This window comes from Salvelinus alpinus, chromosome 34 (assembly GCF_045679555.1).
Source record: "Salvelinus alpinus chromosome 34, SLU_Salpinus.1, whole genome shotgun sequence".
NCBI classification, from domain to species: Eukaryota; Metazoa; Chordata; class Actinopteri; order Salmoniformes; family Salmonidae; genus Salvelinus; species Salvelinus alpinus.
This window is the reverse complement of record NC_092119.1, coordinates 6135142-6157026: the sequence shown is the minus strand read 5'-3', so window position 1 is coordinate 6157026 and position 21885 is coordinate 6135142. Positions and strand designations below refer to the sequence as shown.

The 21885-nt window shown below is 42.4% G+C and overlaps 1 protein-coding gene across 1 annotated transcript in view; it reads right to left on the bottom strand.

Annotated features, from left to right (window-relative positions):
• Positions 1–1944: 1944 nt before the first annotated feature.
• gfra4a (GDNF family receptor alpha 4a) overlaps positions 1945–21885 on the bottom strand; it is a 432301-nt gene continuing 412360 nt past the window's right edge. Inside the window, exons 8-9 of the mRNA XM_071382381.1 lie at positions 16513–16700; positions 1945–4414 (exon numbers count right to left, since the gene is read on the bottom strand). Coding sequence (XP_071238482.1) covers positions 4256–4414; positions 16513–16700 — 347 coding nt within the window. The 3' untranslated portion in view covers positions 1945–4255. The remainder of the gene's footprint in view (positions 4415–16512; positions 16701–21885) is intronic.

Here is a 21885-nt window from a genome sequence, read left to right as displayed (position 1 = left end):
CGGAAAGCTGAGTATCTTGGCTATTGATCGTTGCCTTAAAATCTTTAGTGTGACTTACTACCATATACGGGCATACGAATGTATGGCTGTGCCGATGACCTCATTTCAAGATGGCTGCCACCTACGTTCCGGTTAGCGTTGTGAAGCAGAAACGAGATAAACACGGAATACGTCGATTCACACCGAAAGCCGGGACTCCACAGATCATGAGGATGTCTTATTTGTCTCCCTGTGACCTCCCGTTATTGATCACCAGCTCCGAGGGTCAAACATCTTACAAGGTAAGCTTCGATTTGGTCTGTGTTTGAGCTATAACTACATGGGGGGGGGGTAGGAAATGAATCCTTAGGTTGGTAGGAACAAATCTGGCCAACGTTATCTGATGACATATGACTTAATGGCAACATCGAATGTCCACCGACTATATCTTTGCCCATGAAAGATATGATGAAAACACTTGGATATGTGTTGTCCCCACCATTTATTTTTCTCCCCAATTTCGTGGTATCCAATTGGTAGTTACAGTCTTGTCCCATCGCTGCAACTCCCGTACGGACTCGGGAGAGGCGAAGGTCGAGAGCCGTCCTCTGAAACACAACCCAGCCAAGCCGCACTGCTTCTTGACACAATGCCCGCTTAACCCCAGAAGCCAGCCGCACCAATGTGTCGGAGGAAACACCGTGCACCTGGTGACCGTGTCAGCGTACACTGCGCCCGGCCCGCCACAGGAGTCGCTAGTGCGCGATGGGACAAGGACATCCCTGCCGGCCAAACCGCAGGGCCAATTGTGCACCGCCCCATTGGTCTCCCGGTCGCGGCCGGCTGCGACAGAGCCTGGATTCGAACCCAGAATCTCTAGTGCCTTAGACCACTGCACCACTCGGGAGGCCCCACCACAATGTTTGAGAGAGGTTGATATGGTAGAAATTGTGTTTTTATACTGAACAAATAGCATTTAGGGATTGCAAATATGTAATAGCACTGGAATTATCTAATTTACAGACATATGCCACTTTGGAGAGGTTTAGGGACACTTGGAAACGTCCCGTGACCACACCTGACACCACTTACTACAACATCTGCCCATTTCTAGTTGTTAGGTCTATCAATCCCGATTTTTTTATTTCTGATATTTTTCACATGTTTCGGAAGCCATCTGATGTGTTTCCAGCTCTAGTCATCAATAATTCACCTGTTATTTTTGTGTTTGCTTGATCTTGTGTATTCTGAACTAGGTATCTATATTATCTGTGTGGCTCAGTTGGTAGAGCATGGCGCTTGCAACGCCAGGGTTGTGGGTTCATTTCCCACGGGGGGACCAGGATGAATATGTATGAACTTTCCAATTTGTAAGTCGCTCTGGATAAGAGCGTCTGCTAAATGACTTAAATGTAAATGTAAATTATCTTCTGATCATTTCCTCATAATCTCCCAGATATCTTCTTTCTAAAATATACCAAATATGGGCATGTCAGAATCATGTAATTACACATGAATAGCAGTTCCTTTAGGTATGTCTATTTAGGTGGAAATCAACATGTTACCATTACATCTAAGAGGTTATTAAGAAAGATAAACTTGGGTATTGGATGTTGTTTCCGAGTCAATTATACCTTGCCAATTTTAAGTATATTACATTAATTTTAAGCCAATTTTAAGTATATTACATTAAGTTATTTCAAGCAATTTTAGACAATTACATAGCTGGTTAACTTAGTAATCCTGCTTTCTGGAACAAACCTCATAGAAACTGGAGGTAAAGTCACTCCACGGTACAGTGTCATCTGGCATTATCTGTCAGGGACTGGGAGTGACGTATGAGATCGTCCAATCAGGAACCAGAGGGACAAGAAGCACCCGTTCCCCAGAGCGAGAGAGAGGAGCAGACAGCAGGTTAGTCTGTCGTCTCTGTGTCGGTGCAGAAGAACAGCAGGACACACCCTCTGACTGATTCACTCTCTTTTTAATCACACAACAAACCAATCGGAACAGGGCAAAACATAACTAGTGATGAAGACTGAGGACATATCCAGGACATATTCAACTGTTTTAGGCTGCTTCTCAAATGGTACCCTTTTTCCTTCGTAGTGTACTACGTTTGACCAGGGTCCATAGGGTTTTGATCTTACGTAGTGCACTACAGTGTGTAGGGTATAGGGTGCCATTTGGTATGCAGCCAGAGGCTTCCAGGAGCTTCTGTTTTAGTCTGTACTTGACTAGACAAAATGATCAGGTTTTCCTGAAATCCTGGTTTGAGGATTTTGAATTCCTTCTGATTCCAGGAATCTTCCAAACAGAAGTTCTGGAAAACTTGGGAATTTGGGGGAAAATTACCAGATTTTTGCAACTCTTCCTAGACTCCAGTACTGGGTTCTGTGCTATGGGGGGGAAAAGGGTTTTTAAAGTTGAGTCACTGATCACCACGTCCACCCAACCGCTGTCTCTCATCACTAGTATCAATATAGTATCAATATTAAACATGATAACAAATATGGCTGACTCACAAATATGAGCTGTGCTTTTTAAAGAAGCTCTCTGTTCTGTTTGTCCCATGTGGGGAGTGGTTCCCTGTGAGAGGTAGGCTGACACATGGGACAGGGGAAGTGTGAAAAGTCTCTCTAAGAACCATCCATATCATCCATCTTCCCCAGGATCTCCACATGGCAAAACATGACATATATATATATTTTTTTTTGGTGTGGTGAAATCAACAAACGTAAAAAATATATTTACTGTGTAATTCACCTTTTCTCTAAACATATTAAACAGTTCATTTCAATATCAACATTATCAGGGAATCTCAGGTACAAGTCTCGGCCTGGTCCCAAATGACCCCCTATTCACTATATAGTGCACTACTTTAGACCAGAACTCTATGGGTCCTACACTATATAGGGAATAGGGTGCCTTTAAGGACACACTACAATCTTCTTCATTTCACCCTGTAAAGGATGTCATGACAACAGAAATGTGCTCTACCAGATGTCTGTAACTTAAACATTACTATACATTACTATACAGAACCAAACGGTTTAGTAAAAGGTTACTTAACGGCATGCTGTAGACATTCTCCTCTTATGTAGTTATGAACTATGACTTAGTGTGGCTGGTAACAAAGTGATTAAACTATGACTTAGCTGAAGTAAAAAAGGAAAGAAAAGAGGTGAGTGGTTGAATGAGGAGTTTAAAAATGTGTCCCAAATAGAACCCTATTCCCTATATAGTACACTACTGTTGAACAGGGCCCTATTCCCTATATAGTGCACTACTGTTGAACAGGGCCCTATTCCCTATATAACAGTAGTACACTGTATAGGGAAAAGGGTGCCATTTGGGACGCAGACTAATTCTCTGTTCTGATAATGTGCTGCTGTGTCTATCAGGACAGTTGGTTTTGGAGGAGGAGAGTCTTCAGAACGTCAATATATTACATGATGGAGGAATGTTGTGAATGTTTTGGAGCCGTTAGAACCCGGTCGGTCTGTTCTGACAGAGAGTTCAGCCGATCTGAGTGTCCCAGAGAAAACAGCTGCTCTTTCTGTCCTCTGTACACTTTTAAAACACCTTCAACAATCAGTCCTGCACTGAAGCTTACATATACTGTACATACTGTAGGATAGGTAGAGTCGAACATGTCTGTCTGTCTGTGTGTATATGGAGCGGTAGAATCTCAGGATCGTAGAGGAAATGGGGATACCAGAATTCCTTCTGGCACATTAGTACCCTCTCTTCCTTTCCAGGGGCACTGTGAGGTCACCAAAAGAGATGTGGTTCCACTGTGAGGTCGCCAAAAGAGATGTGGTTCCACTGTGAGGTCACCAAAAGAGATGAGGTGATTCCACTGTGAGGTCACCAAAAGAGATGAGGTGGAAGGAGGAGAGATGAGTGGTTTGAAGGGAGGAGTAAGGAGGAGAGAAGAGTGGTCTGTGAAGGGAGGAGTAAGGAGGAGAGAAGAGTGGTCTGTGAAGGGAGGAGTAAGGAGGAGAGATGAGTGGTTTGTGAAGGGAGGAGTAAGGAGGAGAGATGAGTGGTCTGTGAAGGGTGGAGTAAGGAGGAGAGATGAGTGGTCTGTGAAGGGTGGAGTAAGGAGGAGAGATGAGTGGTCTGTGAAGGGAGGAGTAAGGAGGAGAGAAGGAAAATCCCTTCCTCTTCCTTTACACATTTACATCTCTCTCTCTCTCTCTCCACCCCTAGGTAAGTCCGTCTGAAGTGTAGTCTATGGAGCCCCAGGGCTAGACCAGGCCCAGACCAGGGTCTACTGGTATCCGAGCAGCAGCAGCAGGGAGAGGCCCAGTGGAAGGGTCCAGCTCACTGCAGACAGGTGGAGAGGAGGAGCTCCATGGTCCAACAACCCTGGAGACAGCAGGTTGGATTCTTCACCATCATCACCCCACAGTCTATCCTCCTCATTCACCTGCACGTGGAGACACAACCACTGTTAGGAAAGAGCAGTTTAACATGTATTTCATTCATCTGGGGAGAAGGGAAGGGACATGTTTAAACAAAAAGACAGCACTACTCTGCAAGTTGTCCAGACATCACCCGCTATTTCCTGTTGGTAATGCATTTACTGTACATGTCAGACTACAGACAGACCTGTTGAGTTGTACGTTGAGACTAAAGACAGACCTGTTGTGTTGTATGTTTAGAATAAAGACAGACTAAAGACAGACCTGTTGAGTTGTACGTTGAGACTAAAGACAGACCTGTTGAGTTGTATGTTTAGAATAAAGACAGACTAAAGACAGACCTGTTGAGTTGTACGTTGAGACTAAAGACAGACCTGTTGAGTTGTACGTTTAGAATAAAGACAGACTAAAGACAGACCTGTTGAGTTGTATGTTTAGAATAAAGACAGACTAAAGACAGACCTGTTGAGTTGTACGTTGAGACTAAAGACAGACCTGTTGAGTTGTATGTTTAGAATAAAGACAGAATAAAGACAGACCTGTTGAGTTGTACGTTGAGACTAAAGACAGACCTGTTGAGTTGTATGTTTAGAATAAAGACAGACTAAAGACAGACCTGTTGAGTTGTACGTTGAGACTAAAGACAGACCTGTTGAGTTGTATGTTTAGAATAAAGACAGACTAAAGACAGACCTGTTGAGTTGTACGTTGAGACTAAAGACAGACCTGTTGAGTTGTACGTTTAGAATAAAGACAGACTAAAGACAGACCTGTTGAGTTGTATGTTTAGAATAAAGACAGACTAAAGACAGACCTGTTGAGTTGTACGTTGAGACTAAAGACAGACCTGTTGAGTTGTATGTTTAGAATAAAGACAGAATAAAGACAGACCTGTTGAGTTGTACATTTAGAATAAAGACAGACCTGTTGTGTTGTATGTTTAGAATAAAGACAGACTAAAGACAGACCTGTCGAGTTGTACGTTGAGACTAAAGATAGACCTGTTGAGTTGTATGTTTAGAATAAAGACAGAATAAAGACAGACCTGTTGAGTTGTATGTTTAGAATAAAGACAGACCTGTTGTGTTTGTATGTTTAGAATAAAGACAGACCTGTTGAGTTGTATGTTTAGAATAAAGACAGACCTGTTGTGTTTGTATGTTTAGAATAAAGATAGACCTGTTGAGTTGTATGTTTAGAATAAAGACAGACCTGTTGAGTTGTATGTTTAGAATAAAGACAGACCTGTTGAGTTGTATGTTTAGAATAAAGACAGACCTGTTGAGTTGTATGTTTAGAATAAAGACAGACCTGTTGAGTTGTATGTTTAGAATAAAGACAGACCTGTTGAGTTGTATGTTTAGAATAAAGACAGACCTGTTGAGTTGTATGTTTAGAATAAAGACAGACCTGTTGAGTTGTATGTTTAGAATAAAGACAGACCTGTTGAGTTGTATGTTTAGAATAAAGACAGACCTGTTGAGTTGTATGTTTAGAATAAAGACAGACCTGTTGTGTTGTATGTTTAGAATAAAGACAGACCTGTTGTGTTGTATGTTTAGAATAAAGACAGACCTGTGATGTTGTATGTTTAGAATAAAGACAGACCTGTTGTGTTGTATGTTTAGAATAAAGACAGAATAAAGACAGACCTGTTGAGTTGTACGTTTAGAATAAAGACAGACCTGTTGAGTTGTACGTTTAGAATAAAGACAGACCTGTTGAGTTGTATGTTTAGAATAAAGACAGACCTGTTGTGTTGTATGTTTAGAATAAAGATAGACCTGTTGAGTTGTATGTTTAGAATAAAGACAGACCTGTTGAGTTGTATGTTTAGAATAAAGACAGACCTGTTCAGTTGTATGTTTAGAATAAAGACAGACCTGTTGAGTTGTATGTTTAGAATAAAGATAGACCTGTTGAGTTGTACGTTTAGAATAAAGACAGACCTGTTGTGTTGTATGTTTAGAATAAAGACAGACCTGTTGTGTTGTATGTTTAGAATAAAGATAGACCTGTTGAGTTGTACGTTTAGAATAAAGACAGACCTGTTGTGTTGTATGTTTAGAATAAAGACAGACCTGTTGAGTTGTATGTTTAGAATAAAGACAGACCTGTTGTGTTGTATGTTTAGAATAAAGACAGACCTGTTGTGTTGTATGTTTAGAATAAAGACAGACCTGTTGAGTTGTATGTTTAGAATAAAGACAGACCTGTTGAGTTGTATGTTTAGAATAAAGACAGACCTGTTGAGTTGTATGTTTAGAATAAAGACAGACCTGTTGAGTTGTATGTTTAGAATAAAGACAGACCTGTTGTGTTGTATGTTTAGAATAAAGACAGACCTGTTGAGTTGTACGTTTAGAATAAAGACAGACCTGTTGAGTTGTATGTTTAGAATAAAGACAGACCTGTTGTGTTGTATGTTTAGAATAAAGACAGACCTGTTGAGTTGTATGTTTAGAATAAAGACAGACCTGTTGAGTTGTATGTTTAGAATAAAGACAGACCTGTTGAGTTGTATGTTTAGAATAAAGACAGACCTGTTGTGTTGTATGTTTAGAATAAAGACAGACCTGTTGAGTTGTACGTTTAGAATAAAGACAGACCTGTTGAGTTGTATGTTTAGAATAAAGACAGACCTGTTGTGTTGTATGTTTAGAATAAAGACAGACCTGTTGAGTTGTATGTTTAGAATAAAGACAGACCTGTTGAGTTGTATGTTTAGAATAAAGATAGACCTGTTGAGTTGTATGTTTAGAATAAAGACAGACCTGTTGTGTTGTATGTTTAGAATAAAGACAGACCTGTTGAGTTGTATGTTTAGAATAAAGACAGACCTGTTGAGTTGTACGTTTAGAATAAAGACAGACCTGTTGTGTTGTATGTTTAGAATAAAGACAGACCTGTTGAGTTGTATGTTTAGAATAAAGACAGACCTGTTGAGTTGTATGTTTAGAATAAAGACAGACCTGTTGAGTTGTATGTTTAGAATAAAGACAGACCTGTTGAGTTGTATGTTTAGAATAAAGACAGACCTGTTGAGTTGTATGTTTAGAATAAAGACAGACCTGTTGTGTTGTATGTTTAGAATAAAGACAGACCTGTTGAGTTGTATGTTTAGAATAAAGACAGACCTGTTGTGTTGTATGTTTAGAATAAAGACAGACCTGTTGTGTTGTATGTTTAGAATAAAGACAGACCTGTTGTGTTGTATGTTTAGAATAAAGACAGACCTGTTGTGTTGTATGTTTAGAATAAAGACAGACCTGTTGAGTTGTAATTTTAGAATAAAGACAGACCTGTTGTGTTGTATGTTTAGAATAAAGACAGACCTGTTGAGTTGTACGTTTAGAATAAAGACAGACCTGTTGAGTTGTATGTTTAGAATAAAGACAGACCTGTTGTGTTGTATGTTTAGAATAAAGACAGACCTGTTGTGTTGTATGTTTAGAATAAAGACAGACCTGTTGAGTTGTATGTTTAGAATAAAGACAGAATAAAGACAGACCTGTTGAGTTGTATGTTTAGAATAAAGACAGACCTGTTGAGTTGTATGTTTAGAATAAAGACAGACCTGTTGTGTTGTATGTTTAGAATAAAGACAGACCTGTTGTGTTGTACGTTTAGAATAAAGACAGACCTGTTGTGTTGTATGTTTAGAATAAAGACAGACCTGTTGAGTTGTATGTTTAGAATAAAGACAGACCTGTGTTGTTGTATGTTTAGAATAAAGACAGACCTGTTGAGTTGTATGTTTAGAATAAAGACAGAATAAAGACAGACCTGTTGAGTTGTATGTTTAGAATAAAGACAGACCTGTTGTGTTGTATGTTTAGAATAAAGACAGACCTGTTGTGTTGTATGTTTAGAATAAAGACAGACCTGTTGAGTTGTATGTTTAGAATAAAGACAGACCTGTTGAGTTGTATGTTTAGAATAAAGACAGAATAAAGACAGACCTGTTGAGTTGTATGTTTAGAATAAAGACAGACCTGTGTTGTTGTATGTTTAGAATAAAGACAGACCTGTTGAGTTGTATGTTTAGAATAAAGACAGACCTGTGTTGTTGTATGTTTAGAATAAAGACAGACCTGTTGAGTTGTACGTTTAGAATAAAGACAGACCTGTTGTGTTGTACGTTTAGAATAAAGACAGACCTGTTGTGTTTGTATGTTTACTATGTTTAGTTGTTGCACATATGACTGTCTCCTTGCTGTGTACTGTCCTATTCCAGAAGCTATACTCTCAAGGCGTCTGAGGCAATTTCCTGTTGGGAGTTGATAAAAGGAAGGGTTTCATATTGTGACTTCCAGGTGCCGTTTGGGGTTCATGGAGACTGGATCTACTTTATTATTTATACTCTGTATTTATTTAAACTTTATTCAACCTGGGGAAAAAATCCTTGAGGTGACAAAACTCCTTTGCGAGTGGGACCTGGCAAAACCTCAACTACAAACATCTGAAGGACCAAACAATGCTGGAGCTGTCTGGCCCAGATGGTCAACGCTGCCAGTCAGAGGTCAGAAGCTGGAGCTGTCTGGCCCAGATGGTCAACGCTGCCAGTCAGTGGTCAGAAGCTGGAGCTGTCTGGCCCAGATGGTCAACGCTGCCAGTCAGAGGTCAGAAGCTGGAGCTGTCTGGCCCAGATGGTCAACGCTGCCAGTCAGTGGTCAGAAGCTGGAGCTGTCTGGCCCAGATGGTCAACGCTGCCAGTCAGTGGTCAGAAGCTGGAGCTGTCTGGCCCAGATGGTCAACGCTGCCAGTCAGAGGTCAGAAGCTCTAGAAACTAAGCTGCCTCCCTCAGAGTACAAAGACCTTTCTGCTTAATCGTAAGGACACGTCTTCAGGTTATGGACTCGTTAGGCAGGTGTCATGACGTTGGCCTGTGGGTGAGGTTTATGACCCCCCCCCCCCCCCATTAATACCTTTCTCCCTTCCCTCTCTCTCTTGACTCTACAGAGGGACTCTTGAAAAGCCTTTGTTAAACAGAGAGTCGGGGAACATCAAAAGGTGGGGGGAAAGGAACCATATTTCGGTAATCCAACCAGTTGAAAATATGCATTGGTTTACTCTCTCAGGGCCCTGATGCCAGATCAGTTGTCATCTGAGACATTATTACTGATGACAGGACGACATAAACTGTATCTTGGAAAGTCTACACATTATAGTTATCAGATTCACATGGAATTGTTGTGCAATTTAAATGTTTAAATTTGAAACTATTTGTGAAAAGATTAAATTTAAATTTTGCTTCCAAATGAGAGAATTGGGTTTTCATAAGGTTAAAGCTCTGCTCACTCAGTGGCCCCGCCCATGTGAAGAGACATTGGTTATAAACTATGAAACACACCCTTCTCTCCCCTCCTATATACTATTGACGAAAATGTAACTTTGTGTTCCAAGAACGAGAGGACGACGATCTCCACGTTGAAAGGGCTCAGATAATAACCTAACGAAATTAGCATCGAATTTCAACGTGAAGATGATGATCAACACGCCGAAAGGATGAATTTCGACTATATCAGCCAGAATATAGCATGAGCTAAAAGTATGGCAACTTGGTATGAACTTTGAACTCTTATTCACTCCAGAAGTGATACCTCTTAGCCGTTGAGTTAGCAGCGGCCGCTGTAAATGTGGGCTAGGAAAGGACGGACGACGTATCCGGTCTACAACACATCGACGACACTACAACGTATCTTGTTTACCACCAGAGACACTCTTCAAAGTGCAACACGGCCTTCCATCTACAACCAACCTATTGAAGCGCAGCTCAGAGTAAATATTTATTACATTTTCCTTTTCCAAATGAGCAGTTATTTAGAATGCATAAGATTCTGTATTTACGATAGAGTAGCTGCCTACGGCCCGATAGAGACACCGCTTCTCCCTTTGTTCTTCAGTCCTCCCGCGCTTTCATTCAAGCCCAACCCCTCTTTGTGTAACCAGCAGTCCACCAGGGACGTTTTCTTGTAGGACATAATTTGTAATCCATGTATGATCCATTCTGTGTCTCTGTGTGATTATTTAGGTATTTATTAAATAATTAAACCACAGTTTATATTGCTGATTCAACTTGTTAGCCAGGGTTCGTGAAGATAACCAAGAATTCTACGATGTTCAGATGAGACTGAAATAAGGTGACAATTAAATATTGACTGCTATTGAGGTAAAAGATTACCAGGTCAAGGGCCTCCCGGGTGGCACAGTGGTCTAAGGCACTGCATCGCAGTGTTACCTGTGCCACCAGAGACTCTGGGTTCGCGCCCAGGCTCTGTCGCAGCCGGCTGCGATCGGGAGGTCTGTGGGGCGACGAACAATTGGCCTAGCGTCGTCCGGGTTAGGGTGGGTTTGGCCGGTAGGGATATCCTTGTCTCATCGCTCACCAGTGACTCCTGTGGTGGGCCGGGTGCAGTACACGCTAACCAGGTCGCCAGGTGCACGGTGTTTCCTCCGACACATTGGTGCGGCTGGCTTCCGGGTTGGAGGCGCGCTGTGTTAAGAAGCAGTGCGGCTTGGTTGGGTTGTGTTTCGGAGGACGCATGGCTTTCGACCTTCGTCTCTCCCGAGCCCGTACGGGAGTTGTAGCGATGAGACAAGATAGTAATTACTAACAATTGGATACCACGAAAAGGGGGTAAAATAAAAATAAAAAAGATTACCAGCTCTTTAAGAGTTTATTCGGAAGATAACAGCTCTATAAACATTCTTTCGTGGTTCCCCGACTTTCTAGTCAATTACATTTACATGATTAGCTTAATCAGGTAATATTAATTACAGAGAAATTATTTTATAGAATAGTATGTCATATCACTTAATCCGGCATAGCCAAAGACACGAGACAGGCCTTGGACCCTAGACCGAGAGCACAGGCATTTTAGTAGTCTGATGAACTAGTTTCACAGCACAGCTGATGAACGCAGGACAGCTGATAAACACAGGACAGCTGATGAACGCAGGACAGCTGATAAACGCAGGACACCTGATAAACGCAGGACACCTGATAAACGCAGGACACCTGATGAACGCAGGACAGCTGATAAACGCAGGACACCTGATAAACACAGGACACCTGATAAACGCAGGACAGCTGATAAACGCAGGACGCCTGATAAACACAGGACACCTGATAAACGCAAGACGCCTGATAAACACAGGACACCTGATAAACGCAGGACACCTGATAAACGCAGGACACCTGATAAACGCAGGACGCCTGATAAATGCAGGACACCTGATAAACGCAGGACACCTGATAAACACAGGACAGCTGATGAACGCAGGACAGCTGATAAACGCAGGACACCTGATAAATGCAGGACACCTGATAAACGTAGGACAGCTGATAAACGCAGGACACCTGATAAACGTAGGACACCTGATAAACGTAGGACAGCTGAGCTGACCAACTGGCAGGTGTATTCACTGATATTTTCAACATGTCCCTGACCGAGCAGACCAAGCAGACCACCATAGTCCCTGTGCCCAAGAACACCAAGGTAACCTGCCTAAATGACTACCGACCCGTAGCATTCACGTCTGTAGCCATAAAGTGTTTTGAAGGCTGGTCATGGCTCACATTAACATCATTATCCCAGAAACCCTAGACCCACTCCAATTTGCATACCGCCCCAACAGATCCACAGATGATGCACTCTCTATTGCACTCCACACTGCCCTTTCCCACCTGGACAAAAGGAACACCTATGTGAGAATGCTATTCATTGACTACAGCTCAGCGTTCAACACCATAGTACCCACAAAGCTCATCACTAAGCTAAGGATCCTGGGACTTAACACCTCCCTCTGCAACTGGATCCTGGACTTCCTGACGGGCCGCCCCCAGGTGGTGAGGGTAGGTAACAACACATCTGCCACGCTGATCCTCAACACTGGAGCTCCCCAGAGGTGCGTGCTCAGTCCCCTCCTGTACTCCTTGTTCACTCATGACTGCATGGCCAGGCACGACTCCAACACGATCATTAAGTTTGCAGACGACACAACAGTGGTAGGCATGATCACCGACAACGACGAGACAGCCTATAGGGAGGAAGTCAGAGACCTGGCCGAGTGGTGCCAGAATAACAACCTATCCCTCAACGTAACCAAGACTAAGGAGATGATTGTGGGCTATAGGAAAAGGAGGACCGAGCACGCCCCCATTCTCATCGACGGGGCTGTAGTGGAGCAGGTTGAGAGCTTCAAGTTCCTTGGTGTCCACATCAACAACAAACTAGAATGGTCCAAACACATCAAGACAGTCGTGAAGAGGGCACAACAAAGCCTATTCCCCCTCAGGAAACTAAAAAGATTTGGCATGGGTCCTGAGATCCTCAAAAGGTTCTACAGCTGCAACATCGAGAGCATCCTGACTGGTTGCATCACTGCCTGGTACGGCAACTGCTCGGCCTCCATCCGCCAGGCGCTACAGCGGGTAGTGCGTACGGCCCAGTACATCACTGGGGCCAAGCTTCCTGCCGTCCAGGACCTCTACACCAGGCGGTGTCAGAGGAAGGCCCTAAAAATTGTCAAAGACCCCAGCCACCCCAGTCACAGACTGTTCTCTCTACTACCGCACAGCAAGCGGTACCGGAGATTCAAGTCTAGGACAAAAAGGCTTCTCAAAATGTTTTACCCCCAAGCCATAAGACTCCTGAACAGGTAACCAAATGGCTACCCGGACTATTTGCATTATGTGCCCCCCCCCAACCCCTCTTATACGCTGCTGCTACTCTCTGTTTATCATATATGCATAGTCACTTTAACTATACATTCATGTACATACTAACTCAATTGGGCCGACCAACCAGTGCTCCCGCACATTGGCTAACCGGGCTATCTGCATTGTGTCCCACCCATCACCTGCCAACCCCTCTTTTACGCTACTGCTACTCTCTGTTCATCATACATGAATAGACACTTTAACCATATCTACATGTACATATACTACCTCAATCAGCCTGACAAACCGGTGTCTGTATGTAGCCTCGCTACTGTATATAGCCTCTCTACTGTATATAGCCTCTCTACTGTATATAGCCTCGCTACTGTATATAGCCTCTCTACTGTATATAGCCTCTCTACTGTATATAGCCTCTCTACTGTGTATAGCCTCGCTACTGTATATAGCCTCTCTACTGTATATAGCCTCTCTACTGTATATAGCATCGCTACTGTATATAGCCTCTCTACTGTATATAACCTCGCTACTGCATATTGCCTCTCTACTGTATATAGCCTCTCTACTGTATATAGCCTCGCTACTGTATATAGCCTCTCTACTGTATATAGCCTCTCTACTGTATATAGCCTCTCTACTGTCTATAGCCTCTCTACTGTATATAGCCTCTCTACTGTATATAGCCTCTCTACTGTATATAGCCTCTCTACTGTCTATAGCCTCTCTACTGTATATAGCCTCTCTACTGTATATAGCCTCTCTACTGTATATAGCCTCTCTACTGTATATAGCCTCGCTACTGTATATAGCCTCTCTACTGTATATAGCCTCTCTACTGTGTATAGCCTATCTACTGTATGTAGCCTCTCTACTGTATATAGCCTCTCTACTGTATATAGCCTCTCTACTGTCTATAGCCTCTCTACTGTATATAGCCTCTCTACTGTATATAGCCTCTCTACTGTATATAGCCTCTCTACTGTATATAGCCTCTCTACTGTCTATAGCCTCTCTACTGTATATAGCCTCTCTACTGTATATAGCCTCTCTACTGTATATAGCCTCTCTACTGTATATAGCCTCTCTACTGTATATAGCCTCTCTGCTGTATATAGCCTCTCTACTGTATATAGCCTCTCTACTGTATATAGCCTCTCTACTGTATATAGCCTCTCTACTGTATATAGCCTCTCTACTGTATATAGCCTCTCTGCTGTATATAGCCTCGCTACTGTATATAGCCTGTCTTTTTACTGTTGTTTTATTTCTTTACTTACCTATTGTTCACCTTTTTTGCACTATTGGTTAGAGCCTGTAATCAAGCATTTCACTGTAAGGTCTACACCTGTTGTATTCGGCGCACGTGACAAATAAACTTTGATTTGATTTGAATGAGTCTATTGACACACCCAGCTGGGAGACTGACCATCACCCTGTATTATCATGCTTGAGCCCTATTCCCTTTATAGTGCACTACTGTTAACCAGGGCCCTATATAGTACACTACTGTTGACCAGGGCCCTATTCCCTATATAGTGCACTACTGTTAACCAGGGCCCTATATAGTACACTACTGTTGACCAGGGCCCTATTCCCTATATAGTGCACTACTTTAGACCAGGGCCCTATTCCCTATATAGTGCACTACTGTTAACCAGGGCCCTATATAGTACACTACTGTTGACCAGGGCCCTATTCCCTATATAGTGCACTACTTTAGACCAGGGCCCTATTCCCTATATAGTACACTACTGTTGACCAGGGCCCTATTCCCTATATAGTGCACTACTGTTGACCAGGGCCCTATTCCCTATATAGTGCACTACTGTTGACCAGAGCCCTATTCCCTATATAGTACACTACTGTTGACCAGGGACCTATTCCCTATATAGTGCACTACTGTTGACCAGGGCCCTATTCCCTATATAGTGCACTACTGTTGACCAGGGCCCTATTCCCTATATAGTGCACTACTGTTGACCAGGGCCCTATTCCCTATATAGTGCACTACTGTTGACCAGGGCCCTATTCCCTATATAGTGCACTACTTTAGACCAGGGCCCTATTCCCTATATAGTACACTACTGTTGACCAGGGCCCTATTCCCTTTATAGTGCACTACTGTTGACCAGGGCCCTATTCCCTATATAGTACACTACTGTTGACCAGGGCCCTATTCCCTTTATAGTGCACTACTGTTGACCAGGGCCCTATTCCCTATATAGTACACTACTGTTGACCAGGTCCCTATTCCCTATATAGTACACTACTGTTGACCAGGGCCCTATTCCCTATATAGTACACTACTGTTGACCAGGGCCCTATTCCCTATATAGTACACTACTTTAGACCAGGGCCCTATATAGTACACTACTGATGACCAGGGCCCTATATAGTACACTACTGATGACCAGGGCCCTATTCCCTATATAGTACACTACTGTTGACCAGAGCCCTATTCCCTTTATAGTACACTACTGTTGACCAGGGCCCTATTCCCTATATAGTACACTACTATTGACCAGGACCCTATTCCCTATATAGTACACTACTGTTGACCAGAGCCCTATTCCCTATATAGTACACTACTGTTGACCAGGGCCCTATTCCCTATATAGTACACTACTGTTGACCAGAGCCCTATTCCCTATATAGTACACTACTGATGACCAGGGCCCTATTCCCTATATAGTACACTACTGTTGACCAGGGCCCTATTCCCTATATAGTACACTACTGATGACCAGGGCCCTATTCCCTATATAGTACACTACTTTAGACCAGGGCCCTATATAGTACACTACTTTAGACCAGGGCCCTATTCCCTATATAGTACACTACTGTTGACCAGGGCCCTATTCCCTATATAGTGCACTACTGTTGACCAGGGCCCTATTCCCTATATAGTACACTATTTTAGACTAGGGTCCTATTCCCTATATAGTACACTATTTTAGACTAGGGTCCTATTCCCTTTATAGTGCACTACTGTTGACCAGGGCCCTATTCCCTTTATAGTGCACTACTGTTGACCAGGGCCCTATTCCCTATATAGTACACTACTTTAGACCAGGGTCCTATTCCCTATATAGTGTACTACTGTTGACCAGGGCCCTATATAGTGCACTACTTTAAACCAGGGTCCAATGGGAGTAGTGTAGATATTTCAAAACTTTGCCTCGCTTTATTTCTCTTATCCGTTTTCTCCTCTCCTCTGCTTTCCTCCACCTGTCCTCTCCTCCGCTTTCCTCCACCTGTCCTCTCCTCCGCTTTCCTCCACCTGTCCTCTCCTCCGCTTTCCTGTACCTGTCCTCTCCTCCGCTTTCCTCCACCTGTCCTCTCCTCAACATGTCCTCTCCTCTGCTTTCCTCCACCTGTCCTCTCCTCCCTCGCTTCATCCCTTTCTCTGCTCCACCTCACCTGAGTGGGAATCTGTTCTCTCAGGACATTCTGTTTTGTTTCCATGGTGATACCAGGGACGGTGGTTGCCGGGCGCTGGATGTGGTTGTCGGGGGTAGCGAGAGTGGGGCTGGGCGTGTCTGGTTGGTTGGCTGCTCCGGTGGAGGACTGCTTGTCCGTCTCGTTCCCAAACGACAACATGGCTTTCTCTGTTCAATCAAGAGGAATGTGACTTTTAGTCTCCACAACTTATTGCATTTTTAACATTACAGTACCAATTAGATTTTTTTTGTAAACTTACAATTTACAATTGTAATTTAGAAAAAAAAAGATGAATGACATGGACAAAACTATAGACACCCCCGGAGCTAGTGCTTGGTTGCACAGACTTTGGCCAAGATAACTGCATACAAACGCTTCTTGTAGCCATCGATGAGTTTGCTAAACCGTTCTACTGGCAATTTGACCCACTTTTCAGCAGAGAACTGCAGTTACAGTCCATTTCACTGTGTCTTCAGTTACAGTCCATTTCACTATGTCTTCAGTTACAGTCCATTTCACTATGTCTTCAGTTACAGCCCATTTCACTGTGTCTACAGTTACAGCCCATTTCACTATGTCTTCAGTTACAGCCCATTTCACTGTCTACAGTTACAGCCCATTTCACTGTCTACAGTTACAGCCCATTTCACTATGTCTTCAGTTACAGCCCATTTCACTGTCTTCAGTTACAGCCCATTTCACTGTGTCTTCAGTTACAGCCCATTTCACTGTCTTCAGTTACAGCCCATTTCACTGTCTACAGTTACAGCCCATTTCACTGTCTACAGTTACAGCCCATTTCACTATGTCTTCAGTTACAGCCCATTTCACTGTCTTCAGTTACAGCCCATTTCACTGTGTCTTCAGTTACAGCCCATTTCACTATGTCTTCAGTTACAGCCCATTTCACTATGTCTTCAGTTACAGTCCATTTCACTGTCTTCAGTTACAGTCCATTTCACTGTCTTCAGTTACAGTCCATTTCACTGTCTTCAGTTACAGTCCATTTCACTATGTCTACAGTTACAGCCCATTTCACTATGTCTTCAGTTACAGCCCATTTCACTATGTCTTCAGTTACAGCCCATTTCACTGTCTTCAGTTACAGCCCATTTCACTATGTCTTCAGTTACAGTCCATTTCACTGTGTCTTCAGTTACAGCCCATTTCACTGTCTTCAGTTACAGCCCATTTCACTGTGTCTTCAGTTACAGCCCATTTCACTATGTCTTCAGTTACAGCCCATTTCACTATGTCTTCAGTTACAGTCCATTTCACTGTCTTCAGTTACAGTCCATTTCACTATGTCTACAGTTACAGCCCATTTCACTATGTCTTCAGTTACAGCCCATTTCACTATGTCTTCAGTTACAGCCCATTTCACTATGTCTACAGTTACAGCCCATTTCACTATGTCTTCAGTTACAGTCCATTTCACTGTCTTCAGTTACAGTCCATTTCACTATGTCTACAGTTACAGCCCATTTCACTATGTCTTCAGTTACAGCCCATTTCACTATGTCTACAGTTACAGCCCATTTCACTATGTCTTCAGTTACAGTCCATTTCACTATGTCTACAGTTACAGCCCATTTCACTATGTCTACAGTTACAGCCCATTTCACTATGTCTTCAGTTACAGCCCATTTCACTATGTCTTCAGTTACAGTCCATTTCACTATGTCTTCAGTTACAGTCCATTTCACTGTCTTCAGTTACAGTCCATTTCACTATGTCTACAGTTACAGCCCATTTCACTATGTCTTCAGTTACAGCCCATTTCACTATGTCTTCAGTTACAGCCCATTTCACTGTCTTCAGTTACAGCCCATTTCACTATGTCTTCAGTTACAGCCCATTTCACTATGTCTTCAGTTACAGTCCATTTCACTATGTCTTCAGTTACAGTCCATTTCACTGTGTCTTCAGTTACAGCCCATTTCACTATGTCTTCAGTTACAGTCCATTTCACTGTCTTCAGTTACAGCCCATTTCACTGTCTTCAGTTACAGCCCATTTCACTGTGTCTTCAGTTACAGCCCATTTCACTATGTCTTCAGTTACAGCCCATTTCACTATGTCTTCAGTTACAGCCCATTTCACTATGTCTTCAGTTACAGCCCATTTCACTATATCTTCAGTTACAGCCCATTTCACTATGTCTTCAGTTACAGTCCATTTCACTATGTCTTCAGTTACAGTCCATTTCACTATGTCTTCAGTTACAGCCCATTTCACTGTGTCTACAGTTACAGCCCATTTCACTATGTCTTCAGTTACAGCCCATTTCACTGTCTACAGTTACAGCCCATTTCACTGTCTACAGTTACAGCCCATTTCACTATGTCTTCAGTTACAGCCCATTTCACTGTCTTCAGTTACAGCCCATTTCACTGTGTCTTCAGTTACAGCCCATTTCACTGTCTTCAGTTACAGCCCATTTCACTGTCTACAGTTACAGCCCATTTCACTGTCTACAGTTACAGCCCATTTCACTATGTCTTCAGTTACAGCCCATTTCACTGTCTTCAGTTACAGCCCATTTCACTGTGTCTTCAGTTACAGCCCATTTCACTATGTCTTCAGTTACAGCCCATTTCACTATGTCTTCAGTTACAGTCCATTTCACTGTCTTCAGTTACAGTCCATTTCACTGTCTTCAGTTACAGTCCATTTCACTGTCTTCAGTTACAGTCCATTTCACTGTCTTCAGTTACAGTCCATTTCACTATGTCTACAGTTACAGCCCATTTCACTATGTCTTCAGTTACAGCCCATTTCACTATGTCTTCAGTTACAGCCCATTTCACTGTCTTCAGTTACAGCCCATTTCACTATGTCTTCAGTTACAGTCCATTTCACTGTGTCTTCAGTTACAGCCCATTTCACTGTCTTCAGTTACAGCCCATTTCACTGTGTCTTCAGTTACAGCCCATTTCACTATGTCTTCAGTTACAGCCCATTTCACTATGTCTTCAGTTACAGTCCATTTCACTGTCTTCAGTTACAGTCCATTTCACTATGTCTACAGTTACAGCCCATTTCACTATGTCTTCAGTTACAGCCCATTTCACTATGTCTTCAGTTACAGCCCATTTCACTATGTCTACAGTTACAGCCCATTTCACTATGTCTTCAGTTACAGTCCATTTCACTGTCTTCAGTTACAGTCCATTTCACTATGTCTACAGTTACAGCCCATTTCACTATGTCTTCAGTTACAGCCCATTTCACTATGTCTACAGTTACAGCCCATTTCACTATGTCTTCAGTTACAGTCCATTTCACTATGTCTACAGTTACAGCCCATTTCACTATGTCTTCAGTTACAGTCCATTTCACTGTCTTCAGTTACAGTCCATTTCACTGTCTTCAGTTACAGTCCATTTCACTGTCTTCAGTTACAGTCCATTTCACTATGTCTACAGTTACAGCCCATTTCACTATGTCTTCAGTTACAGCCCATTTCACTATGTCTTCAGTTACAGCCCATTTCACTGTCTTCAGTTACAGCCCATTTCACTATGTCTTCAGTTACAGTCCATTTCACTGTGTCTTCAGTTACAGCCCATTTCACTGTCTTCAGTTACAGCCCATTTCACTGTGTCTTCAGTTACAGCCCATTTCACTATGTCTTCAGTTACAGCCCATTTCACTATGTCTTCAGTTACAGTCCATTTCACTGTCTTCAGTTACAGTCCATTTCACTATGTCTACAGTTACAGCCCATTTCACTATGTCTTCAGTTACAGCCCATTTCACTATGTCTTCAGTTACAGCCCATTTCACTATGTCTACAGTTACAGCCCATTTCACTATGTCTTCAGTTACAGTCCATTTCACTGTCTTCAGTTACAGTCCATTTCACTATGTCTACAGTTACAGCCCATTTCACTATGTCTTCAGTTACAGCCCATTTCACTATGTCTACAGTTACAGCCCATTTCACTATGTCTTCAGTTACAGTCCATTTCACTATGTCTACAGTTACAGCCCATTTCACTATGTCTACAGTTACAGCCCATTTCACTATGTCTTCAGTTACAGCCCATTTCACTATGTCTTCAGTTACAGTCCATTTCACTATGTCTTCAGTTACAGTCCATTTCACTGTCTTCAGTTACAGTCCATTTCACTATGTCTACAGTTACAGCCCATTTCACTATGTCTTCAGTTACAGCCCATTTCACTATGTCTTCAGTTACAGCCCATTTCACTGTCTTCAGTTACAGCCCATTTCACTATGTCTTCAGTTACAGTCCATTTCACTGTGTCTTCAGTTACAGCCCATTTCACTGTCTTCAGTTACAGCCCATTTCACTGTGTCTTCAGTTACAGCCCATTTCACTATGTCTTCAGTTACAGCCCATTTCACTGTCTTCAGTTACAGCCCATTTCACTATGTCTTCAGTTACAGCCCATTTCACTATGTCTTCAGTTACAGCCCATTTCACTATGTCTTCAGTTACAGCCCATTTCACTATGTCTTCAGTTACAGCCCATTTCACTGTCTTCAGTTACAGCCCATTTCACTATGTCTTCAGTTACAGCCCATTTCACTATGTCTTCAGTTACAGCCCATTTCACTATGTCTTCAGTTACAGTCCATTTCACTGTCTTCAGTTACAGCCCATTTCACTGTCTTCAGTTACAGCCCATTTCACTGTGTCTTCAGTTACAGCCCATTTCACTATGTCTTCAGTTACAGCCCATTTCACTATGTCTTCAGTTACAGCCCATTTCACTATGTCTTCAGTTACAGCCCATTTCACTATGTCTTCAGTTACAGCCCATTTCACTATGTCTACAGTTACAGTCCATTTCACTATGTCTTCAGTTACAGCTCCATTTCACTGTCTTCAGTTACAGTCCATTTCACTATGTCTTCAGTTACAGTCCATTTCACTATGTCTTCAGTTACAGTCCATTTCACTATGTCTACAGTTACAGTCCATTTCACTGTGTCTTCAGTTACAGTCCATTTCACTATGTCTTCAGTTACAGCCCATTTCACTGTGTCTTCAGTTACAGTCCATTTCACTATGTCTACAGTTACAGTCCATTTCACTGTGTCTTCAGTTACAGTCCATTTCACTATGTCTTCAGTTACAGCCCATTTCACTATGTCTTCAGTTACAGCCCATTTCACTATGTCTACAGTTACAGCCCATTTCACTATGTCTTCAGTTACAGTCCATTTCACTGTCTTCAGTTACAGTCCATTTCACTATGTCTACAGTTACAGCCCATTTCACTATGTCTTCAGTTACAGCCCATTTCACTATGTCTACAGTTACAGCCCATTTCACTATGTCTTCAGTTACAGTCCATTTCACTATGTCTACAGTTACA